At 37.7% G+C, this 21,689-nt stretch overlaps 2 protein-coding genes across 5 annotated transcripts; one reads left to right on the top strand and one right to left on the bottom strand.

The window, feature by feature from the left end:
- Positions 1-2,519: 2,519 nt before the first annotated feature.
- LOC100705018 (glutathione hydrolase-like YwrD proenzyme) lies at positions 2,520-13,333 on the bottom strand. Of its 2 annotated transcripts, XR_267940.3 has the most exons (11): positions 13,155-13,333; positions 10,172-10,325; positions 9,941-10,094; positions 9,135-9,335; positions 7,707-7,859; positions 7,535-7,625; positions 6,528-6,699; positions 5,475-5,631; positions 4,074-4,169; positions 3,814-3,951; positions 2,520-2,895 (listed from the first exon to the last, which is right to left on the bottom strand). XR_267940.3 is itself a non-coding variant. In XM_005464221.3 (10 exons), exons 1-9 carry the CDS (start codon positions 13,252-13,254, stop codon positions 4,122-4,124), a joined length of 1,230 nt encoding a protein of 409 aa, XP_005464278.1. In that variant the 5' UTR covers positions 13,255-13,333; the 3' UTR covers positions 2,520-2,895; positions 4,074-4,121. The 2 variants fall into 2 exon arrangements, 1 of the variants encoding a protein (XP_005464278.1); XM_005464221.3 differs by lacking the exon at positions 3,814-3,951.
- A 1,639-nt stretch (positions 13,334-14,972) lies between these two features.
- Positions 14,973-20,143, top strand: tm4sf4 (transmembrane 4 L six family member 4). Of its 3 annotated transcripts, none has more exons than XM_005464222.4 (6): positions 14,973-15,058; positions 15,302-15,516; positions 16,545-16,634; positions 17,699-17,844; positions 18,362-18,542; positions 18,967-20,143. In XM_005464222.4, exons 2-6 carry the CDS (start codon positions 15,346-15,348, stop codon positions 18,979-18,981), a joined length of 603 nt encoding a protein of 200 aa, XP_005464279.1. In that variant the 5' UTR covers positions 14,973-15,058; positions 15,302-15,345; the 3' UTR covers positions 18,982-20,143. The 3 variants fall into 3 exon arrangements, with proteins under 3 accessions (XP_005464279.1, XP_003458998.1, XP_025755692.1); XM_003458950.5 differs by having other exon boundaries at positions 14,984-15,070; XM_025899907.1 differs by having other exon boundaries at positions 15,015-15,516.
- The last annotated feature ends 1,546 nt before the right edge of the window (positions 20,144-21,689 follow it).

Here is a 21,689-nt window from a genome sequence, read left to right as displayed (position 1 = left end):
CAGCCTTAGCTGAGAATGGACTTTTTGAGTTTCCTACCACATCTATTTTGGTATTAGTTGGTATGTAGGGTGCTGCTCAAATTATTTTATTTATTGGTTAAAACTGCATGGTGGTGTAGATTTTTAGTATATCAGGGGAGTGAAAATTCCAGTCTTCCCATAATGAGAAAAAATGCAATTGAAAGTATAAAAGAGGTGAAAACTTATTCAAATCTGTGAACAAGTAAACTAGTTTTGTCATTGGACAACAGCAGCAGTGTTTGTGTGATCGGTGGATGCAAAATGTGTATTATAGGTTTCCACACTATAGGGTAGGCAGTCATGGCCGTAAAGCTTTTGATACAATTTACCTGTTTGTTTCAGGTAATTTTGCCGTAGGTCAGCAGGTGTTTGTAGGCCAATAAAGCATAATGTGAACTCTGTATGGATACATGTGTGTGTTTTAGATGCCCACAACACTGTGAGCTGTTTTATAATCCAGCTGGAATTCAGCACATCCAGATCAACTGCAGGGTAAGCTGGTACTGACCGCTAACAACCTGGACTAAAGAGCTGCGTCGATTCAGGGAGATTTTGTAAGACCAGAGTGTATGTTTGAGAGCAAACGCGTGGTACCAAGGTGGCTCCAGGGGCTCTAAGGAGATCAACACTGAAACAAAGTCCAACATCGTTATTCTACAAAGAGAAATCTGTGCGGTGGATATGTGTGAACTGGCAGCTAAGTGGTTCACAAGCTGTTTACCAACTTGCTGAGAGTTTTTCACAGATTTGAAGCCACAGCATGCACTGTAATTTATCCTGTCACTGTGTCTCTGTCTGTATGTGTTCTGTTTGTGTGTTGGACTGGGAGGCAGCAGGGCGTTTCCCAGGGGCTAAAAATTCACTAAAAGATAAAGCTCATACACAAATGCAAATCACTTCACCCTTCCTGCTTGAAACCAGGCGCTGCAAACATGCAGAAATGGCTTACACTCTGAAATGCCTTTGAGATTCTGATAATTATGTTTATATATTTTGTTGCCTCACACCAAAAAGGTCAGTCAATAAGCAAGTTCAGCTTCCAGGCAGGAAGAGATTTGTTGTGATTTTTGTGCCAAGTAACAACATCTTACAAGAACAATGATTAAGAATCACCCCGAGCATCTCTACATCCAAGCCCTTTTTGAAACGTTTTCTTCTAGTTTAGTCCAGTTGATTAAATCAAGATTAGATCTCTGTTAGGCTCTGCAGCTTCATGTTTTTACTCTCAAGCTCTACAAAAGTAGGTTTGAAAATAAGCTAATATACTGATTAAGCATAGCATTATGACCACCTGACTAATAAACGAGTTGGTCCCTCTTTTCCTGCCAAAACAGCCCTAAACCATCGAGGCATGGACTCTACTAAACCCCTGAAGGTGTGCTGCGGTATCTGGCACCAAGATGTTAGCTGGAGATCCTTGCAGTCCTCTAAGTTGTGATGCGTGGCCTCCATGGATCCGACTTGTTTGTCCAGCACATCCCACAGATGCTCGATTGGACTGAGATCTGGGGCATTGGGAATTTCAGCAATTTGAGCTACAGCAGGTAGTCTTTTGGATCGGACCACACAGGCCAGCCTTCGTACGTCACGCGCATCAATGAGCGTTGGCCACTGATGACTCTGCTGCCGATTCACCACTCGTCCTTCCTTGGACCACTTTTGATAGATACTGACCACTGCAGACCAGAAACAGCCCACAAGTGCTGTAGTTTTGGAGATCACAGTTTGTCAAACTGGCTCAAATCCTTACACTTGCCCATTTTTCTGGTTCTAACACATTAATTTCGAGTACAAAATATTCACTTTCTTCCTAATATGTCCCACTCACTAACAAATGCCATGATGAAGAGATAATCAGTGTTATCTACGTCACCTCTCAGGCTCATAATGTTATGCCTGATTGGTGTACTTCTACTCTAACAGTGTAAAAGCACAATATGTTTTGTACTGCTGTTTGATTCTGACATCAGGGGCTAAAGCTGCAAGCAATTCAGAAACAACTATAAAATTAGAACCAAAGATTCAAACAGCAACTTAAAATAAATGCACACCTATATGTATTTGGCAGTTTTAAGTTAATGCAAACTGATGAAGCATATTTCACTGACAGGAAATCTGAAATACTGAGGTTTTAATTGGTGTAATGTTAACAATAACAGAAAACGATTCACAGAAAAAAAGGAATAGCAAAATTATGCAAAATAGAATTTTTAATGATGACACTATAATACTGATGTACATAATTCAGAGCAGAGTAAAAATGGAATGATTAGTTATTGAGGACGGAGGTTTATATATGGAACAACACTGCATTTCTAGCAAACTTCAAATCAGCACCAGCTAATTAAAGAGACTGAAACACATAATTATCTCTGCCAAAACACAGAGTTGAGGAAGGACATCTTTGGCATCGATGCAGCAAAGATAAAGATCTTCCTATTTGTCACTTTCACATTATAAATAATCTGAGGTTGTGCTGATTTATACTAAACTCTACATCCAGCAAATGTGCTTTAACTCAACATCTAATGAACACAGGCATAAAAACATGATTCCATAAGGCACTTCATGAAGGTACAGTGGTTTTTGAATGAGTTATAAAGCTCACTGCCAAATATCAGCTGCCAAATAACAACCTGTGTACTGCACATCATTTGTAGGCATTTCTTTTCAAGTAGTTCTATGATGAAATCTTTTGATTACAACATTAACAAGGCAAGAACATTTTCTAGTACCCCTGAGCACATCCGTCTGCTCTGGGATCCGATCCTGCCCAAAGCACCCTGGAAGGACGATCCCCTTGGGTGACAGACGGATTCCACCAATCCCCCACTGCGATGATCTGCCCCCGCCCAAACTGAGACCTCTTGTGGCCTGTGTGTGTGAATGAAAAGGAAGATGCAAAAACCCACTGAGCTGTATGGACTGTAGGTACACCAAATGAAAATACATTCTAAGTCTAATTAGCATGCTAGCATCATGAAATCAAGGTTTTTGGAGTGTTAGTCAGTGTCTGAAAACAGGTATAACATGTAAGCCAGAGGATATGAAGATTAGCAGTAGGAAGATGCGTGAACTGTTCTTTTCTTCACTGACAAGTTTTAAACAGTTAGATATTTTAGATTTGTAAATCATTAATCACAAAAACTTAAAACGAAAAGTTCAAAGGTTAAAACCGGCTTCACTGGTTAGCATTTTGTAGAAAATAAAGTAAAACACAAGCACAGTGGGAGGATCTTTTTTTTAATTGACTTTTTATTCCTCTAACTAAAACCTTTTATTAATAAATAATACTTCATTAAAATTATCCAGAACTGAGTCTTTTATGATTCATTTTGTTAATGGTTTTAAATTAACATTAAACCACAACATGGAATTTGATACAAAATTAACTTCAAAATGCAGAAATGTGAACTCTTCAGCATATTTTATATTCAGTGCTGCTGGGTTGTACAAGAAGCTGATCGCACTATGATCCAACTATCACAGTGGGAAAATCTTGAATAGGCAAAAGTTGATGCACGCATCATATTCACATTCAGAAAAACCAGAGAGCCATCGTAAGCAGCAGGTAAGAGGAACAAGTACAAACATCCTGTTAACAACAGGAAGCAAAAGGGTTTATGAGAACTGCGGTCTAATGCCGCTGATTTGAACCTCATGGTTATTCTAAGAAATGGTCTCATTTGTTTATTGCCGTTAGTGTATTGCACATCAATATAATAATTAATGTCACACATTAACTTTTAATGACATAACATAAGTCGTGACTAAAGAACTGAAAAGTATTACCTTGAATTACGACTGAGAGCAAAGGCCTTCGAAAGTAACTGTTTTGCTGACATCTTGCACTACGTACAAAGGTGTTTGTCCTGTTTTTCTTCAATCGCTTTCATTAATGAGCAAGAGAATGATCCCAAAAAGTTGATTCTGTTCATCGGGATGTAGCGTTTTCAAGAGAATGATCAGTTTTTTAGAAGTATGACATAATTCACACAGAAAAATTGAATGGAGCTATTAATAGTGAGCAAACAGTTATGTGTGTAAAGTACCTGACACTGGCCAGTTGACACGGTGTCCTCGTCTTTTCAGTTCCTCAGCTACCTTCTGGTCGATCCCCTCCTCCAGGTTAACCAACCACTGACCAGCTGGGAAAAAATGTGACCACATACAACATAATTTAGAGGAGTTTTCTTCTCAAGTGTTTCCAAAAGTAAAAAACAAAAGAAAAAAACGAGAAATGACATCAGCATTTTTTTAAGGAAAGTCTCATCTACTTAACAAATGATGTTACATCACGCTGAACAGCTGATTTGACTACCAGCCAACCACCTAATAAAATGCATGGCAACATATTTTATGGCAAAGTTAGTTGCTATGTTTACATGTGTTTCAATGGCCCATTAACTACCAAACAGCTTAATGTGCATTTCATATGACAAAAATAAAAAACACACAAGCACATGAGCCAGTCATACACTTGAACACACTCTGTACCAAGATGATTGTACAGCATACATCTTTAATGGCTAAAAACAAGAACTGGGTCCACAAGTTTGAATTTATTTTGGATTTTCTCCACACACGATAAAAAGCTTCAAATATAAATGCAGTTAAATCTTGTGGTGCTGAAGAATCTTTTAACATGACAAAGCGCCTTTTAACTTCTCATTAATGATCATGATTGACTACAACTAGTGGTTTCTCTTTGCCACTATAAAAAGATTGGTCTGACCAATACTGGGAACAAAGAGAAAGGCCAAGAACTCAGTGAAGCTCTCAAAAGGAGAATTGTTGGAAAGGTCCAATGGAGCCATTTCTAAACAAGTAGTTTCCGATACCATCATTTCAAACGACTGTATATAAGTGCAATTTATTCTGATGTGTCACCGCTTTGCCAAGGTGTGTAAGAAGACCCAAAATGTCACCCTCAGATGAGAGGGTGACATGTGGTTCCAGTTTAGGAAGCTAAAATGTCTCCATGGCTTCATCAATACATTTACATGCACAACAAAAATGAGCTTGTAAGGTAACGTGAGCATGTAAATTAAGGTAATGAAATATGAAAATCTACAACTTTTTCCACCCAGGCTTCATTTTATATGTCTTTTTTCCCTTAGCTTCACACGGCAGCATTCATGTTCATGTAAAATTCTCTTACATATGCGCTGCTGTGTTACTGGGAAGTTTTTTTTAATTTTAAAAATCTATAGAGCTTTATTAATACAGTATTTAAGGGGTAAGTTGAGAAATCAGCTGAAAGTGGTAATGCAGGATCTTGTTTTATGCTGATCATTTAAAAAATGACCCTAACATATAATTATTTGAAGCATAATCTTATATTACTCTAAATTCTTAGCATTTTTCCATGATTTAGAAGAATTACTAGTCAAATCAAACAGATAATAGCCACTGCAACCACTGCAAGACATTCTCTTTCTGACCCTTCAGACCTGTAGTGAGAATCCACAGTCTTTAGGGACCAGCCCCGTCCCAAAGCCCATATGGTTGCTGTTGACAAAGGAGCATGCATTCTTCTCACTGTCTCTCACGCAGAAATACACCGTGTCACTTTCTGTCATCAGGCCGGGCTCCACTCGCTCCATGGCCCTACAGAGTCACACAAACATACAACAACAATCATATTCATTAATAAGTTCATGTGACAGGTCTGTTTTTTACTATTTGGTTATCAAAATATTTGGAAAATGAAAGAAAAATTAAGGCTCAAGTAGACTGAGAAGAAAACTTGTGTTGGTTTAAGAACAAAACCAAACTACCAAGTTTGCAAAGATAATTGAAAAGTTTCATGCTTATGCAATAAATGTTGCCATAAACACAATATTACAGGTATGAACGAGGGGTGAGGAATTTTCCTGCCTTAAAGTACCTTTATTTGTAGATTTTTATTTCATTTACAATAACCAGATTATTGCAGTGCAGTAAAAATTATTTATAATTTCCTGTTTTTATATGACTTCCCATTATTGCCTAGTTTATTAGAAGCATCTAAACATTAAAACTGTGAAGAGGTTGTGAGGATAACAAGACATCAGAAACAAATTGACGCCTCGTGAGGACCTGGTTGACTCATTAAGGTTAAACTGACAACAAATGGAAGCGAGACATAGAATTAGTGTGTGGATTTGCTGATGGTTGGCGCAGTGACACCGAAATAAACTCGGCAATTTCAAAAAAGGATTTAATACCAGGTATACATCAATATATGTTAATACAATTATTGTGTTGTTGTTAACTTTTATAGTCTGTTTGTCTTACCCCTGATAAAGAACAGATCAAGTTCAAAGTCCTCGACAATAAAACACATTGTTTCTAAAATATACACTCACACAACGACACACGCCCTGGGTGAATGTGAGGGAAGAGACATGAAGGGATGGGCGCTGAGGTCAGGGGAAGTATAAGTCTACAGTCCTATCTAAAGTCAACAGAGGATGACTGGTACACACTGGTACTAACAGATATACACACACAGAAACACACACCTGTCCGTGCTGATGAGCTGTGCTCGCTGGTGACTGTAGCCCTTGTCCAGTAAGGTTTCCAAAGGGATAGTCACATGACTTGAGTCACCCAGGTAACGCAGAGCATCTGTTAGAGCCAATCGCACAGCCTCAACCAGTACATGCATATAGTCAGAGCTGTTATGGCCTTTAGCTACACACACACACACACACACACACACACACACACACACACACACACAAACATATAGAAATGGATTACAGGCCCCAGGAAAAACCAAGTACGCAGGTTCACGAACTCTTCTTCTTAATTCACAAAAAAATTCCCTTTTTTTAAAATGTGAAGCATATAGGGGGAAAAATCTGTAGTACATAACATAAAAAACAGAAATATTTCTAGCATTTCATTGTATATCTAATACATAATTACTTTGGTGCAGTATATCAGTTACAGTTACAGATAAAACTTCCTTCATATTTTCCAAAGCGGTCCAGGGGGCCGTTTTAGAGTCTTTGCCGGACAGATTCTGGCCCCCAGGACCTTATGTTTGGCATCCCTGCTATGTGGAAAAAAATTAACCTCACAGAGGTCAGTTTTTGTGGACAAGCATATCCTTTTCCCTCAAGTCTTTTCGGTCAGAGGTAAATCAGAGCCACTGCAATGTGTTCCAGCACAGGGACGGCAGGTCAGACCGGTGAAATCACCAGCGAGCTGACTTTCCATAATGCAGGAAAATCCATTTTAATTTTCCTGTTTTATTTATATTTTGAATGTCTCTTTAGGTTTTCTGTTGAGCAGCTTTTTATTTCCCCTGCGCTGGGCTGGGACAAACAGGCAGAACACTGTAACTAACTGGGTTGGGTTATAAAATGTGATTTATGGAAATGCAGGAGATATATGGTTTTTATTTTTATGATGTAAAATATGACTCAGCCACTTCTCCAGACTCATATTTACTCTATATTTAAGATTTTACAACAGGCACTAATGCACCTCGCAGGGACTTCTTCACTGTCCCTATGGTTACCTTTGAGTTGAGGAAAGTTCTCCATGATGTTGAGCGTGAGCAGGGCAGCCAGTCCCTGACTGTTAGGAGGAAGCTCCCACAGACATACACCCTAAACACACAATGAAGTCAAGTTCATTGAGCTGACCGTGTTATTAAAATACACGCATGACCGGCATCTTTGGTTTCTGACCTTGTACTCTGTGCTTATGGGGGTGACGACCTCGCTGTCATGGCTGCTCAGGTCATCCAAGGTCATGACTCCCCCATTTTGGTTGATGACGTCAACAATGGCCTGGGCCACTCTGCCCTGGTAGAAAGCTGGCTTGCCCCGCTCACCGAGCTCCTGTGGATACATGAGCTCATGTACTTCTCAGTCAGTCATGCGACAAAACTTTTTACAGATGGTGGTTAACATGATATCGAGGCACATTTGTCCACCATTTAAAAGTTCACTCCAGTCAATGTGTGTGTGTGTGTGTGTGCTTGTGACTTTGCCCCACAGTGAAGTCATGCACAACTGTCGAAGAACAATCGAAGAATATAATCATCCAATGAGGCTGAGGTCATCGCTGTTCTTTCCACTGCCTCATGGTCATGAGTGTAGGTGTGTGCGTGTGTCTGCGTGTGTCTGTGGGTATAGAGATAGGGCATATTTGGCCATCTTCCTGCATTATGGTATTATAAATGCTTTATTGTTTGATAGGTGAATGCAGTAGATCATCAATCAATGCATATTGTAGTGGTGACTCACAAGCAGGCAACCACGCACTCAGATAAACACACAGTGACATAAGCCATAGTTTTCTGAAGTCTCACTGACTCCAGAAACTATGAAATAACAATAGTTGTATAAATGTGCCATTACATATACAAAAGTATACACAGAGTCACAAAAAGGTGGAGTTACAGTACTGACACATAACACTAAAAAAAGCAGCATTAGCATTTCAGTAGCTGAGTAAAGCTCAAGTCCAGATTTATTGGCTTCAGGTCATAACAAATTACTCACAGTAACTTTTAAAACTACACTTAAATTATAATCACCATTTTATTTGTCAGAAGCAATACATCACACAAATCCTTTCTTCCCCTTACTAACTATCTTGTTACACACTGTACCCTGTAGAATTTTGCCAGGTCTTGACAGCTGCACAGCCAGAATGCTGACACCACATGAGCCATTTTGCTGCCCTTATATCCTCAGATGGAGTTTTTCTGCCTGTTCCAAGCTAAACGACCTGTTTTGTCATTTTGATTAAATTTCCCTTCTGGCTATCCTGCTTTAGCTTTTTCTGCCCAAAGACAGGCTTTTAAAAGTATCACATACATCCATCCATTTCTATCTAATCCCCATTAACTATTGTTGTTCTGCTTTCACTACTTCCTCTCCACTGTTCCATTACTCTTCTCTTAGAGATTTAACTTCCTATGATACCTCTGGGTTTATCCAAGGCCTTCCAGTATAAAAGGCTAAGTTAAATTTAGAAAAATCAAATAATGACACGGAACAAACAGGGGTCTCTCACAACTTCTACATTGTTGTGTTTCCTTCTTGTGTGAATAACACAGTTATTAGAAATAAATGACCTCTTGCTCCTCAAGTGAACTGTGGAGTTACCTTCAAAGTTCGAGCCAGGCCAGCGTTTTGGAATACTTGTCCACATTTGGGCGCATGACCGTCAATCATCAATTCTCCACCCTTTCCAGCATCCCTCAAAGCAGACTTCCAGTTCGCCCAGTGGTGAGCTGTTAACTCAGCCACAGGAAACCCCACCTCTGCTAGCTCCACAGCCCCACTCAGGACCTCCTGTAAGGACAGCTAGCAAAGTAGGCAGAGGAAACACATGCATATAACAGGAAACTGAACTGAACAGGAAGAGTGAGATACTGCTCTGTGACAAAATAAGCAAAGGACATAACTAATTTACATTTTTCTGAGGGAATTCCACTAATTTGAATGTTAGTCATTTAGCAATGCGCTTGATTTTCCTTCATCGCCATTATACTGTGATATTTACACTGCACGTCATTTAACGTACGTATAAGGTGAGAAGTAATGAACAAGTCATATTGATCTCTGTTGCTTCCAATATAATGGGAGAATCTTGATTCAAAGCTTTTTTGTTTGTTTTTTTACATAGACTTTGTCCCCACTTTCAAGGACCTGCACCAATTTTAACCTTAGATGGACAAGTTAAATAAAGAAAATCTCTACAGAGGCAATGATAAGCTTTTCTATTTTTTATTTATGTCTCTTTGGTTCAAAGTCAACAGTCCTATTTCCAGGCATGTTTGTGCATGCTGGTCACTTCTGCAGGGTTTATAGGTATTTACATCAGTCAAATGATTTATCTGAGACGGGCTGCCAGAGTGTTCTATAAAACACTCCCATGTCACAGATATAGAAGACAAACATAAGTAAACCTTGTGACTTCCTAGCAGCTGCACAGTATCACACCAACATGCTAGGGCCCCAGAGACTGTGACATTCAGAGCATCAAACACTGAAGGAGGGTTCTCTGCGGTGTAACCTTGTCCTTCCAGGAAGTCCAGGGTCAGTGCTCGAGGAAAACGACCACTGAGCACACAGAGATAGGTTCGGTTTATTGTTGCACACATAGGGAAAAACAAGGAAAGGACCAAAGGATTCTCCACCTGCTGTTAATTCCTCTGATCTCTCCGGTCTTTCCATTGTAGAACAAGCAGAAGGCGTCTCCACCGGGGCCGGTGCTGCACGGCTCTGTTACTGCCAGGGCTGCTGCTATGGCAACTGCAGCATCTGCCGCATTGCCACCACGCTTCAGGACATCTGGACACAAATGCGTACCCATGACTGATGGATGTGACTGGTTTGTGCAACATATTAGATCACAACAGAATTCCCAGCATAAAATTGTCATGGTCCGGGATCTTGGACCCTGAGTTTTGAGTTTTCTTGGGCTTTTAACTCTTGTTATTTATTTTGGTGTTCTGAGGCGTGTGCTATAAAGCAGGATTTGGTTTTATCCACATAACCTAACCCAGGGTTTTCTATGTGATAGTGGTTGTTTTCTTACCAGGGTACCTCACCATAGTAGCTTATGCTGCAAACCAAACCACGTAATGATGAGTCAAGTCACAGTGTCACCATTCCTGGAGCAACCCCTCTGTGTTCAGATAGTAGGAGGGTTTAATTTTTTTTAAATAGTATCTAAAGTCTTTGTTTATCTCTGATGAGCATCAGTAATAATGCTCATCTTTGGGGGGTTTTGTATGTTTGTTTGTTTTTTCTTTTTGTTGGCTGCAAACAATTTTATGACAATTTTGTTGTTCTAAAAGTATTCATATAGAAATTTAGGGCACCTATTTGTACTTGTGGATCTCTCTTGTTAGTTTTGATTAGTTTCACCTGTTTCTTGTTACTGAGCTGTTTTCACTTTCCACTTTTTTATTACAACAGCCTACAAATAAACAGCTTTGATATTTAACTCTCAACGTCTTTGCATTTAGGTCCTTACCTCCATACACTCCAGCACAATGTGACAAAAAGAACACTACCACATCATGTTTTAGCTGAATTCTTTTCTCACAGCCCAATTTAGCTTTTTAGATTTACAAATGAGCTTATATATTTATTGTAGATGTCACAAAACACCAACAAACCACATTTAGGCTCACTTGCCTAAACTCACCACCTCACTTTCATTAACAAATGTGTAATTACTGTTTAGCCTTTTTTGGCCCACATTAATAACTGGTTATATCATCAATATACAATTAAGTGAATATGTGTGACTGAACAGTTTTCTCTCATAAGTTAATTTGACACTCTTTTTTTTAATGGTAATGCTGAAATGTGTTTAGATTTTTCTGCTGTTCACAACTCTTCTTCTTTTTAATAAATTTAAAAACCATCTCATCTTATGTCGTGCAAACCATTTTTGCTTTAGACTTCAACCACCAGCTCCCCTTCCCTGTTCTTGATATTGTACTCCTAGTACTTAATCGTGCAAACAGTTTAGATTGTAATCCCACATTGTTTGAGATATTAATCTCTGAATCTCCAAGCATGATATCTCAGTGCACTTCAGACCCAGCCACACCCTCAGACAAAAATGGATTCATCCCAAGGACAAAATCCTAAACACAAGTTACCCATTGGAGTGCTCAGACCCCTACACTGGAGAAACCAAACGGCCACTCCATGACACAACATAGAAGAACTACCTTGACAGGATAAGACATCTAAAGGATAAAAGTCACTCTTTTGAGGATTCCAATAGTCACATTTTGGACAGAGAAGACAGATGGCTTGAAAGAGGAGTGAAAGAGGCCATCTATGTCCACTGTGAACAACCATCTTTGATGGATCAGAGGAGGTGGCTTACCTACAATGCAATTTTGAGATCCCCTCCCAGTCACCTCAACCCCAAATCACATCTTGTGTCAGGTGTCGTCAATGGGTTACATGACAGGGTGAGGCAAAGTTTTACAATGGCTTCACCCGAAACTTCTGCTGATAATGACCTACGCCTTTTTTCATAACTCATGTGATGAGGCACATGATCAATAGTGGGTCAAAAGATCAACGATCCATATCTAATGGCTGAGGACTCCACAGATATTGTCAGTTTTTGGGCTCTGCAAACTATATTTGTATCACAGAAGCACCAGAATATATTAAACAGAAATGAAAGCATAGATAGAACCAGCTCTATGAGGGGATCATATACATGCAAATTGGAATACTTCTCTAATTGGAATACTAATCAATATTGTGAGATGTATTGATTTCTTTAAACAAATCAGCCAATCACAATCAAGCTTTGGCAGAAAAGGATGTCACATTACATAAATGAGCAAATAATTGTATTAGGTGAAACAAGACATTAGGAGAAATGATCAACACAATAACAATTTTTATACCTATAATCAGGATTCTGACCTATATGCTCTGTTGTATCTATTTTAACTAATCCATTGTCAAGTCCCACAAGGAAGCCTGACATAAGGTTCTGGTATTCAGCTGCAAGGGTTTACAAAGTGATCCATTGGTGAACTGAATATCTTTCAGTCTTAAATTTCTGGTAGGACCAACCCAGTATCTTAGACTGTCTAAAATCTTATAGACAAAACAAAAACACTGAGGTGACTTCAAACAGATAGCTTATTGGAGGAGAAGGATTTTGACTGGAATACAGGTGCATCCAATTTTAGTGTCCAATATAAAAATATATATATATTTTCACCTGTGTTTTCACCTAGCTTAAGGTCAAATTATTTTTCTTCTTTTGAGTATTCACAGCACATAGAGATAGATATAAAATTAAAAATATATACAATTAAGAAATTGTCTGTTTTACAAGTATCTTTATGACTCTTTATGACTAATACTATAATAAATCCAGTCCTTTTTGGCCGCCGCCCTCTTGGCCAGATCTGTTATTTGTGGCTCAAAATGACTGGATATCTTTCATGAGGGATACTGAATCTTTACAGTCACCCTTTATTTTTTTGTCTTTTGGGTTACAAACATGTTGGTAAATTTTGGCTCACGCAGTCAGATTCTTTGTGCTCATACTTCGAAATAAGAATACAAAAGTTTTTGTCATTTGGCTGTCTTTTCGTTTCAAATCTCCATGGCACTCCATCCACTTACCCAGTCCTATACTGGAAGCTAAAGGTTGGCTGGAGGCCACACAGCCATGTAAACACACAACAGGGGACCGACGAGAGGAGAAAGTCAGGTCGGTTCCCATTCTGGTTTCAAATATCAGCGACTCAGGCAGAAACTACCTGAAAATGACGGACGAGTAAAAAAGAGAACTGGACTTTACTCCTCTGATCCATTGCTCGGTTGTCGATCGAGTTTTGGGCAGACAAGATAAGCCTATCGCAGATAACATCGATCATGTCGTTGATCGGAGGGATAATCAGGATAATTATTATTATTGTTGTTGTTGTTGTTGCTGCTGCTGCTGCTGCTTTTATGTGCCACTTTATGAATTGCTTTGAGATTCAGTTTTCCCTCGGAAAACTGAGAACTGGCACAATCTCAGTACTCTAAGAAAAAACTACAACGAAATCTCAGTACTCTGGATGGGATTAATTGCTAAAATTTCCATTAGATATGTGGGTTCCTCAAAAGGTGGAACAAAGGTTAAATCGGACTATTAAAACAATAAATATATAACCAAATACACTGTTGTTTTTGAATGAAATTTTTATAATTCAATAAATACAAAATAACACCTGGAAAAAAAACAATTTACAATTCAAGTGTTTAAAGTTCTATAGTTATCTTACAGCTACTCACATTTGTTAGCCTTTTATTGTGAGTTCAATTAAAGCTTACAGTAACTGATAATTATCTCTATCAGTAATAACAGGCATATTTAAAAATGCGTAAAGAGACTGACCAAATACTGTAGATCCACCTGAGGAAGCCAAATATACTTTACTATATTTGTTGTCTTCTGCCAAACAAGGAATACTTTTTATGTGATACTAGACGTCTTTTGTCAACATGTTTTCTTCTTCTTCACTATTAAAAACCAGAATCCTTCCAGAAGCAAGTCTGATTGCTCAGCAACCATCTTGTAACATCTCCAGGAATTTAATTGAGCTGTTACTGCGAAGTAGTCTTTAATTTCACTGGTTGCCTTGACATGAAAACTGGAAGTTATAGTGTGGTTTCCACAATCATATGATGTTGTTGAAGGGTTTTTAGGCCAGCTTAAGATCCAATAATTGATGCTTCTCTGTAATGTCTCTATCATAACTAAAATCACAGGGACAGGTTAAAACAAAAATAGATATCAGAGACCAGTGTCTAATCCAGATCCTTGTTCTTAAGTAGTTCACCCAGATTACCTTAAAAAGACAAATTAAATTTAACCAATCAGCATCACCATCAATGGATGCCTTCATTTACAATGAGAGTTGATTAAAGACAGAATTCACATGTTATTCACCCAACAAGCTTTCGTATTTAATTGATAGATAATTTATTATCAGAAAGGCTGTGGTCCACTGTACTTCTACTGGGTGTTTCTGACACTTCTATAGTGATTAATGAAGAACATTGCTCATAATAATGTTCCACTCCAAGATTACTCACTGTGTCAGGTGACTAACAGCTAAGAGGGCCTCACTGTATAGACCAACTGTCTGTCACTTCCTCTTCTGTCTCCATGTGAACTCAATGTAGAACATTAACTAGTGTGACCGCTGTGTCTTCACTGCTGTGTCTGTGTGCACACACAGGTATGTAATCCAGCATTAATGGCTCTCTGTGTGTTTGCATGCAGCCATGAGCATGTGCATGTGTGTTTGCACATTGCGAGCACGAGTGGGAGAGATCCTGCCATATTACAGCTGGCTAATGTAAAATTGAAGCAATGAGATCACACAGAGATAGGCGGGGATGGGGTGAAGGGAGGGTGAGTGGAAGGCGTGGGTTCGGGGTGGGGAGAGGGGAGAGGGGGGTTCTATAAAGGCTCATTCAAGTATTAACTATTCCTACATATCGGGGACAGGTGAAGCAGACACATCATTCAAAAGGTCTGAGATTTGGTGAGAAACTTTTAGGGCGTGTTGGGGACTCTGCACTTAGAGATAAAATACAGGTCGAATGTAATAGGTGCAGTGATATTCTTCAGTGCCACAATCTCAACATTTTATCGTTTGAGCCCCTTGAAGTGGATAAAGACTGGGCTTAATTTAAGTCTAAATCATTTCGCTGAGATAATTCAACGAAAAACAGCATCCCAGGTGGAGTTTTAAAGTCCACTTCTCTAACTTCAGGTGTTGTTGGTGCCGTCGGGAGCTGTCGAAACATCAGCGTCAGAATGTGTTCGGGTGGCTTTGCCAGATGTCTGGGGTTCACTCTGATACCCTTGTGCATTGTGTCTGTGCTGTGCAACATCCTGCTCTTCTTTCCCGGAGGAAAGTCGGTGGACAGACAAAACATCACAGACCAGGTCTGGTACTTTGGAGGCATTCTGGGATCTGGAGTGCTGGTGAGTGCATTAGTGAAGAATACAGTGAAATTATGTTTTTAAAATATGAATTAAATATTAATCTTCAGCTCATGATGCCATGATTGTTAGCCATGAATGTTGTAATTATCAGTAATTATTGGTATAACTAAACTTATTCTCAGTAAGTAATCTCACAGTAAGACTGGAATTGAATGGTTAATACCTACAGAATATCAGAAAGTTTCAAAGTATGTGTTATACTGCACTTAACCAGTTAATTAGACCACCACTCAATAAAAAGTTTATGTCAGAACTCCCCTAAATTAACAGTATTAGTAACTACCAAAATAATTTTTATGCTTCTGCAATAGTGAATCCATCTGTACATGCAAACTCATTAATCAGTATTTTTTCATGTTAAAATATAATTATTGTTGTTATCCATGAATTCTCTAATTTATTGTTTTACAAAAAAAGAGAGAAATTACAAAAGTACAGAATTACACTTAATTATTTGCACTGCTGAACAGAAAAATATGTTTTACTGTTTGAATGTCATGTCAGTCCAAATTTATGTATAACAATTTAGGTTTTAAACAAGTTTTTGACAGATTTCTAAAATATTTGTGTTTTTCTTGTTTTTTATAAATTTGATAAGCAGTGTCTGTCAAAAGGTGTGCCAATAAATTGTATGCTTCTTTTTTGTTATGTGTATATGTAAACTGCACAAAGGAAAATGTATCATTAGATACACAGTCATTTTTAGACTGTAAATCCCAAACGTAAATGACATGAAAAAATGCATAAGATGAATTAGTTGCAGATCTGAAAAATTTTGAATATTTCGTTTAGGGGAAAAAATTAAGAATTTGCGTGTCAACTTATGAATTCACTAAAAATGTCTTTCAAATGATTTGATGCTAAATTTGACCCCAAAATATTAATATATTAATATTATATATGTAATTGTTAATACAAATATTATATTAACAATTTTGTTGCAGCTTTAATGAATGACCGGTTCATTAATGATCTGTGTGTGAACTGTGTGTGTTTTTGGGTGGCAGATGATCTTCCCAGCTCTGGTCTTCCTGGGTCTGAAGAACAATGACTGCTGCGGTTGCTGTGGCAACGAAAGCTGTGGTCGGAGATTCGCGGTGAGAAGATTTTTCACGTTCAATTTTAATCTGTTTGTCTGAAACAGGTCTCTCCTTTAAATGAGATGTTGAGTTTCAATTGGACTACACGTAAACAGCAAGTGTAACTAATGACATCAATGATGCCACTGATCAAACGTCCCTTTAAACAACAAAAGTGCAAAAAGATGCTTAAAAGGAGGCAGCTACATGGAATAAAGTGAATATGCAGTGCGTGATAAAAATGGTATGACAAAACCTGGCCTTTTTGCCTGGACAAGTAAAGCTCAGTGATGCTCCGTGGAGTCAAAAACACACACACATTTAACAAGAATGAAAGGGCACTCAAATATATATACAGCATTCAGCTGCATTAGATAATTGCTACCTAGAGGATGAACCAGTGCACAAATGTGATTGGAAATGTCTTCAAATATTACTGTAAGTTGATGTGATTAATCAGAGATTCATCTAAATTAAAAGAAATGTGAAAAATAGATTTTTACAAATTCCGGTCTAGGTGGAAATGTTAGATCTCTGTTCTCAGAGACAGGGTCTTCAGAGAGTCTGCAGAAAATCTAAGTTTTCTTTGTCTTTTTGGGGTTTTTTTCCTGCTAACAGTTTTAAAACTATTAAAAACAATGATTATATTAGAGGTATTATTCTTGAGTGTCTACTAGTCACCTGTTAACTTCAGCGTTGAGATACTCTGAGCGTGTAATGGAAAACAAACACAGATGAACTATGTACACACATCCCCTCATGATTTACACAGCAATAAATTGGGAAAACACACACCCACACCCTCCCATAAAGTACTACAAATTCGATCACGGTAACACACCCCGCACGGCTGTGTAGCACAGAGCCTGCGTTGTTCAGTTAGGGTCACGCAACTGATCGATACTTCAGGAATGTGTGCAAGTGTCACTTTGTGCACCTGGCCTTGAGCACGGCCTCTGGATACTAACACAATAACTTCATTGATGTCTTATTTCAAGAAGCTTAAAGGGGCATTGTTAAATGTTTTGATTCTCAGTATGAGTAGCTGACCTTCCTTCTCCCCACTCTCTCTCTCTCTGCAGATGTTGAGTTCGATGCTGTTTGCAGGTATTGGTGTAGTGGGGGCCGGTTACTCAGTTATAGTCTCAGCGGTGGCCATCAACCGTGGACCTAAGTGTATGTTTTCAAACGGCACCGCACTCGACTGGGGCTATCCCTTCTCCAATGGGTGAGACACAGAGAATAATTAAGTGTTAAAATTCGTTCAGTAGTTTGTTTGTTTTTAATCACTCTGTGCATAGCAATGGAATGATCAGCATGTCCTGTCTTTCAGCTGGGTACAAATGAAAGCATTTGAAATATTTACAGGCTAAATTTGTAGCACCTCCAAGTGCTCAGTGAAGGCTTAGTTTCAGATAGTGTGGGGCCTGTTTGGGGATTCTGTTTGCAGTACGGATGCATGACACAAACAGAGAGACATACAAATACTGTCTTGTAAAAGGGCTTCACACTAAATCTGGCAACTGATTTGCTAAGAGCCAAACACTGAGAATTCTGCGACAATGACAGTGTAGGGACTGCTGTTTATTTTAAGCACAACTAAATTTAAACTTAAATTCAACATTTAAAAGTTGAAGTGTATTAGTGCTACCTTTGCTGCACTTGTCTCTTGTATCTTAAAATAAACTGTGGCTCAGAACACATCTCACATATTTGCTCTTTTCTTTTTAACCCTTCCTCTACAGAGACTACCTAGGCAACGCAACTTTGAGGGATAGTGTGTGTAAAGAGCCAGGGGGTGTGGTGCCCTGGCATCTGTCTCTCTTCTCTGTGCTGCTGGTCATGGGTCTGATCCAGGTGGCGCTGTGTGCTTTCCAGGTGATAAACGGCCTGCTGGGAGCTCTGTGCGGGGACTGCTGTGGAGGGGTCAGTTTCTACTCTGCTATGAGTTTCTCTTTAGTTGAGCCTGTGCATGAACTTGTGACATGAATTGGCTAATGTGCAGGGAGACCTGAATTCAACCCATAATTGTATAATTATTTATTTATGCACCTGTCTAAAGCACAGTTTTCTATTTTCTTCTATGACAAGAATAATGATCTTAATTTCAGTTACATATTTACTTGCTTAAGGATTTAAAAAAAATAATAAAATCCTTACTTAGCCTCGAAAGCTCCTGAAGCCTCTTTTGCAGTTTTAATTACAGGCTTCATGCTTTATTGTTCTCACATTAGCTTCATAGAGCTGGAGGATATCATGTCATTGCTTATAGGTTAAGGATAAGTGTTAATAAACAAAGATTTAAAAAACCACACACACAACAATAATAATAATATTTTTTGTCTTTCAGGGTGATGAGCACTGAGCACTTCGTGTGGCTGAAGGTTGCTGACTTTCCTGTATTTATTCTGGTTCCACATGATCCGACTCTTGCTTAAGAATAAGTAATACAGCAGTGATATTTTGTCAAATAGCTCATTGATCCCATTGTGGGATTTATCAGAAAACACTGGAAATGACACGAGCTCTTTAAGAGTATCCTATTTCTTTCTTAATGAACACAGATGAGTCTGTCTTCTTAATATGAAATCTGATTCTGCTATGCTGCAAATAATTTCCAACACTAGCCACTGTAGTCCCTGATTTCCTCCTGCTATATGGGTTAGTTTTGTAGAATTAAACTTCCTTTAATTTAATAAGAAAATATATTTAATGTATAAATAGCAAATGGGACCATGGGACATACTATGGATTTTATTTTATTTTTTTCTTGTGTAGTCAAACAAATGTAACTCCTAAAAGTGCCTTCTTTTATAGATAAGGAGTTTTATCTGTTGCTTGACTGCCTCCTGCTGGGGAAGATGTAAATTTACCTACACCATTAAAAAAAAGAACAAAAAAAACGTCTTGCAGAGAGTGGTGTTATTAAAAGACTGTTCATTTCTTAAATCTATCTATGTTTTTTTTTATATGTATTACTACATTTACTGCTTTCAACCCAAATGAATCACTGCGGATATTTACCCCTATTTTTTCTACATAATTAGAAGTTTTCTCATAAAACTTTTTAATTCTATGATATGTTAATAAAGTTTATCTTTCACGGCATCCAGCAGCTGTTCCAGTATCACACACTAAAAGTTACACATCTCCAGACAAATGTTATTATAATTAACTAAAACTAGAATAAAATCTAAAAGTACGTGTGGGGGGGAAACATTTTAGTTAAATAAAATAACAAAAAAACCTAGATTTTCAAAAATTAAAACAAAAACTACCTGAAATGATATTGTGAGCTTGGAAAACTAACTAAACTAAATATGTGGAGTAAATGTCCTTAGCTTTTGGATTTGTTAGTTTGGTAAAAGCTTTATTACAGATTACCTGATGAGGTATTGATCAATGTGTTTATTGAGACATATGAAACTTGAAAAGGTTCTGTATATTTTTTTTTGTAATGCCTGTGCTGATTTTCCTAAATCTTGGCTCTGACATTTTAATAATAATTAAAACTGTAATGCAAAGTGTATTGTATTTGATACATGAGTATTTGTGAATGTTTAAAAACTTTACATCATCTTTTTTTTTTTTACTGAAAAAACAGAATAAATTGCACAAGAAATTTTAAGCAATAAATTGTAGTAAAAATTATTTTTTAATGATGACTTGAACTCCTATATCCATCCTCCTATATTCACCCTATATTATTCTGATCAAGGTTGTGGGAGGGTTCGAGCTTACCATAGGGTGAGATCGCTTATATGCCACTTCATTCTTATTTTTTTAATTATTTGAAGGTTCAACAAACACTCCAGTTGCAAAAAATTACAATGTTCTCGCAATTACTTCATGGTTCATGCTTTACACAAATAAAAAGACTAAAACTAATGCTGAAACTAATAAAAACTAAACTAAACCTTTTTAAACAAGTCAAACTTTTTCTGAAAGAAGAAAATCCGCTCTGGAAATTAACTGAAATGAAACTGAATTAAAAGCAAAAATGTCAGAGTCAAAATGAAGTAAAAAAATAAAGCCTAAGTAGAAAATACAAAACTATAACAACTACTCCTGTCTGTAGTCTTTATTACACACTGGAAATTATCAAATTCTAACAGCATTCATCTTAACATCAAAATAAGGAATTTGCAGAAAGAAATATAATTCCTCATTTAAAGTTTAATATGCACTTAAAATTAGCTCCTCATTGTTTAGGTCAGAGAGAAGGTCATAGAGCCAAATCTTTATTTTACTTTTGATGCCAAATTACTTTTTTTTTGTACTTACATTGTGATATTATCAATTTTAACTTAACGGTCTAAACATCTAAATATTTCCTCCACCAAAAATATTTGTGCCAAAAGTGAAAATGTGCAGAGTGTCTTCTTTTTAGGAGGTTTTTGAGAAAGATTATTTTACTGGATGTTTATCACTAATGTAACAAAATGGTAAATGCCATTTTAATGCTGTTCTCAGTCAATGTAAAGTTGACTAAATAAAAATAAAAATAAAATCTAATTTACACAAAGTGTACCTAAGCACAATACTTTTTCTTTTTGAGTTTACTTTTTTCCACTTTTTAATCACATTTATACCTAAAAGATATTCACACAGATTCAGACACATTCAGTGAGCTCTGCACAGTGGGACTTGAAGTAGCACGCTGGTAAGAGCTTCACTCGGTTCTATTTTTATTTCAAATTCTGTTATTAATAAGTTTTTGTTTTGTTTTGTTTTTTAAAGTTGAATTATTAAAGAGTTTAAACTCCACTAAATTACAGACTATGCCCAAATGAAATAAATTCAAACCACAAAATCTGCTGGCTGGAAGCTCACAAAGGAACCCTGTGTATCTACTAAACAGTCGAAGGACCAGTTTTCATGTTCACACTGAAAAATAATCACGTGCATATCAAGGACACGAAAGCATCTGCTCTCTGAAAAGTCCACTGCCGTCCAGCTGCAGATCTTAATGACTGTATGCACAAGCTAGAATGCTGACTTAACTGTGTTGGAAATAAGACCAAAATTCTTAGATTTAAATAAGATGCATGAGAATGGAAAGCACTGTATTCA

The sequence above is a fragment of the Oreochromis niloticus genome, linkage group LG17 (genome assembly GCF_001858045.2).
Source record: "Oreochromis niloticus isolate F11D_XX linkage group LG17, O_niloticus_UMD_NMBU, whole genome shotgun sequence".
Classification (NCBI taxonomy): Eukaryota; Metazoa; Chordata; class Actinopteri; order Cichliformes; family Cichlidae; genus Oreochromis; species Oreochromis niloticus.
The sequence above is the reverse complement of the archived record's forward strand: the minus strand, read 5'-3'. Positions and strand labels throughout refer to the sequence as shown.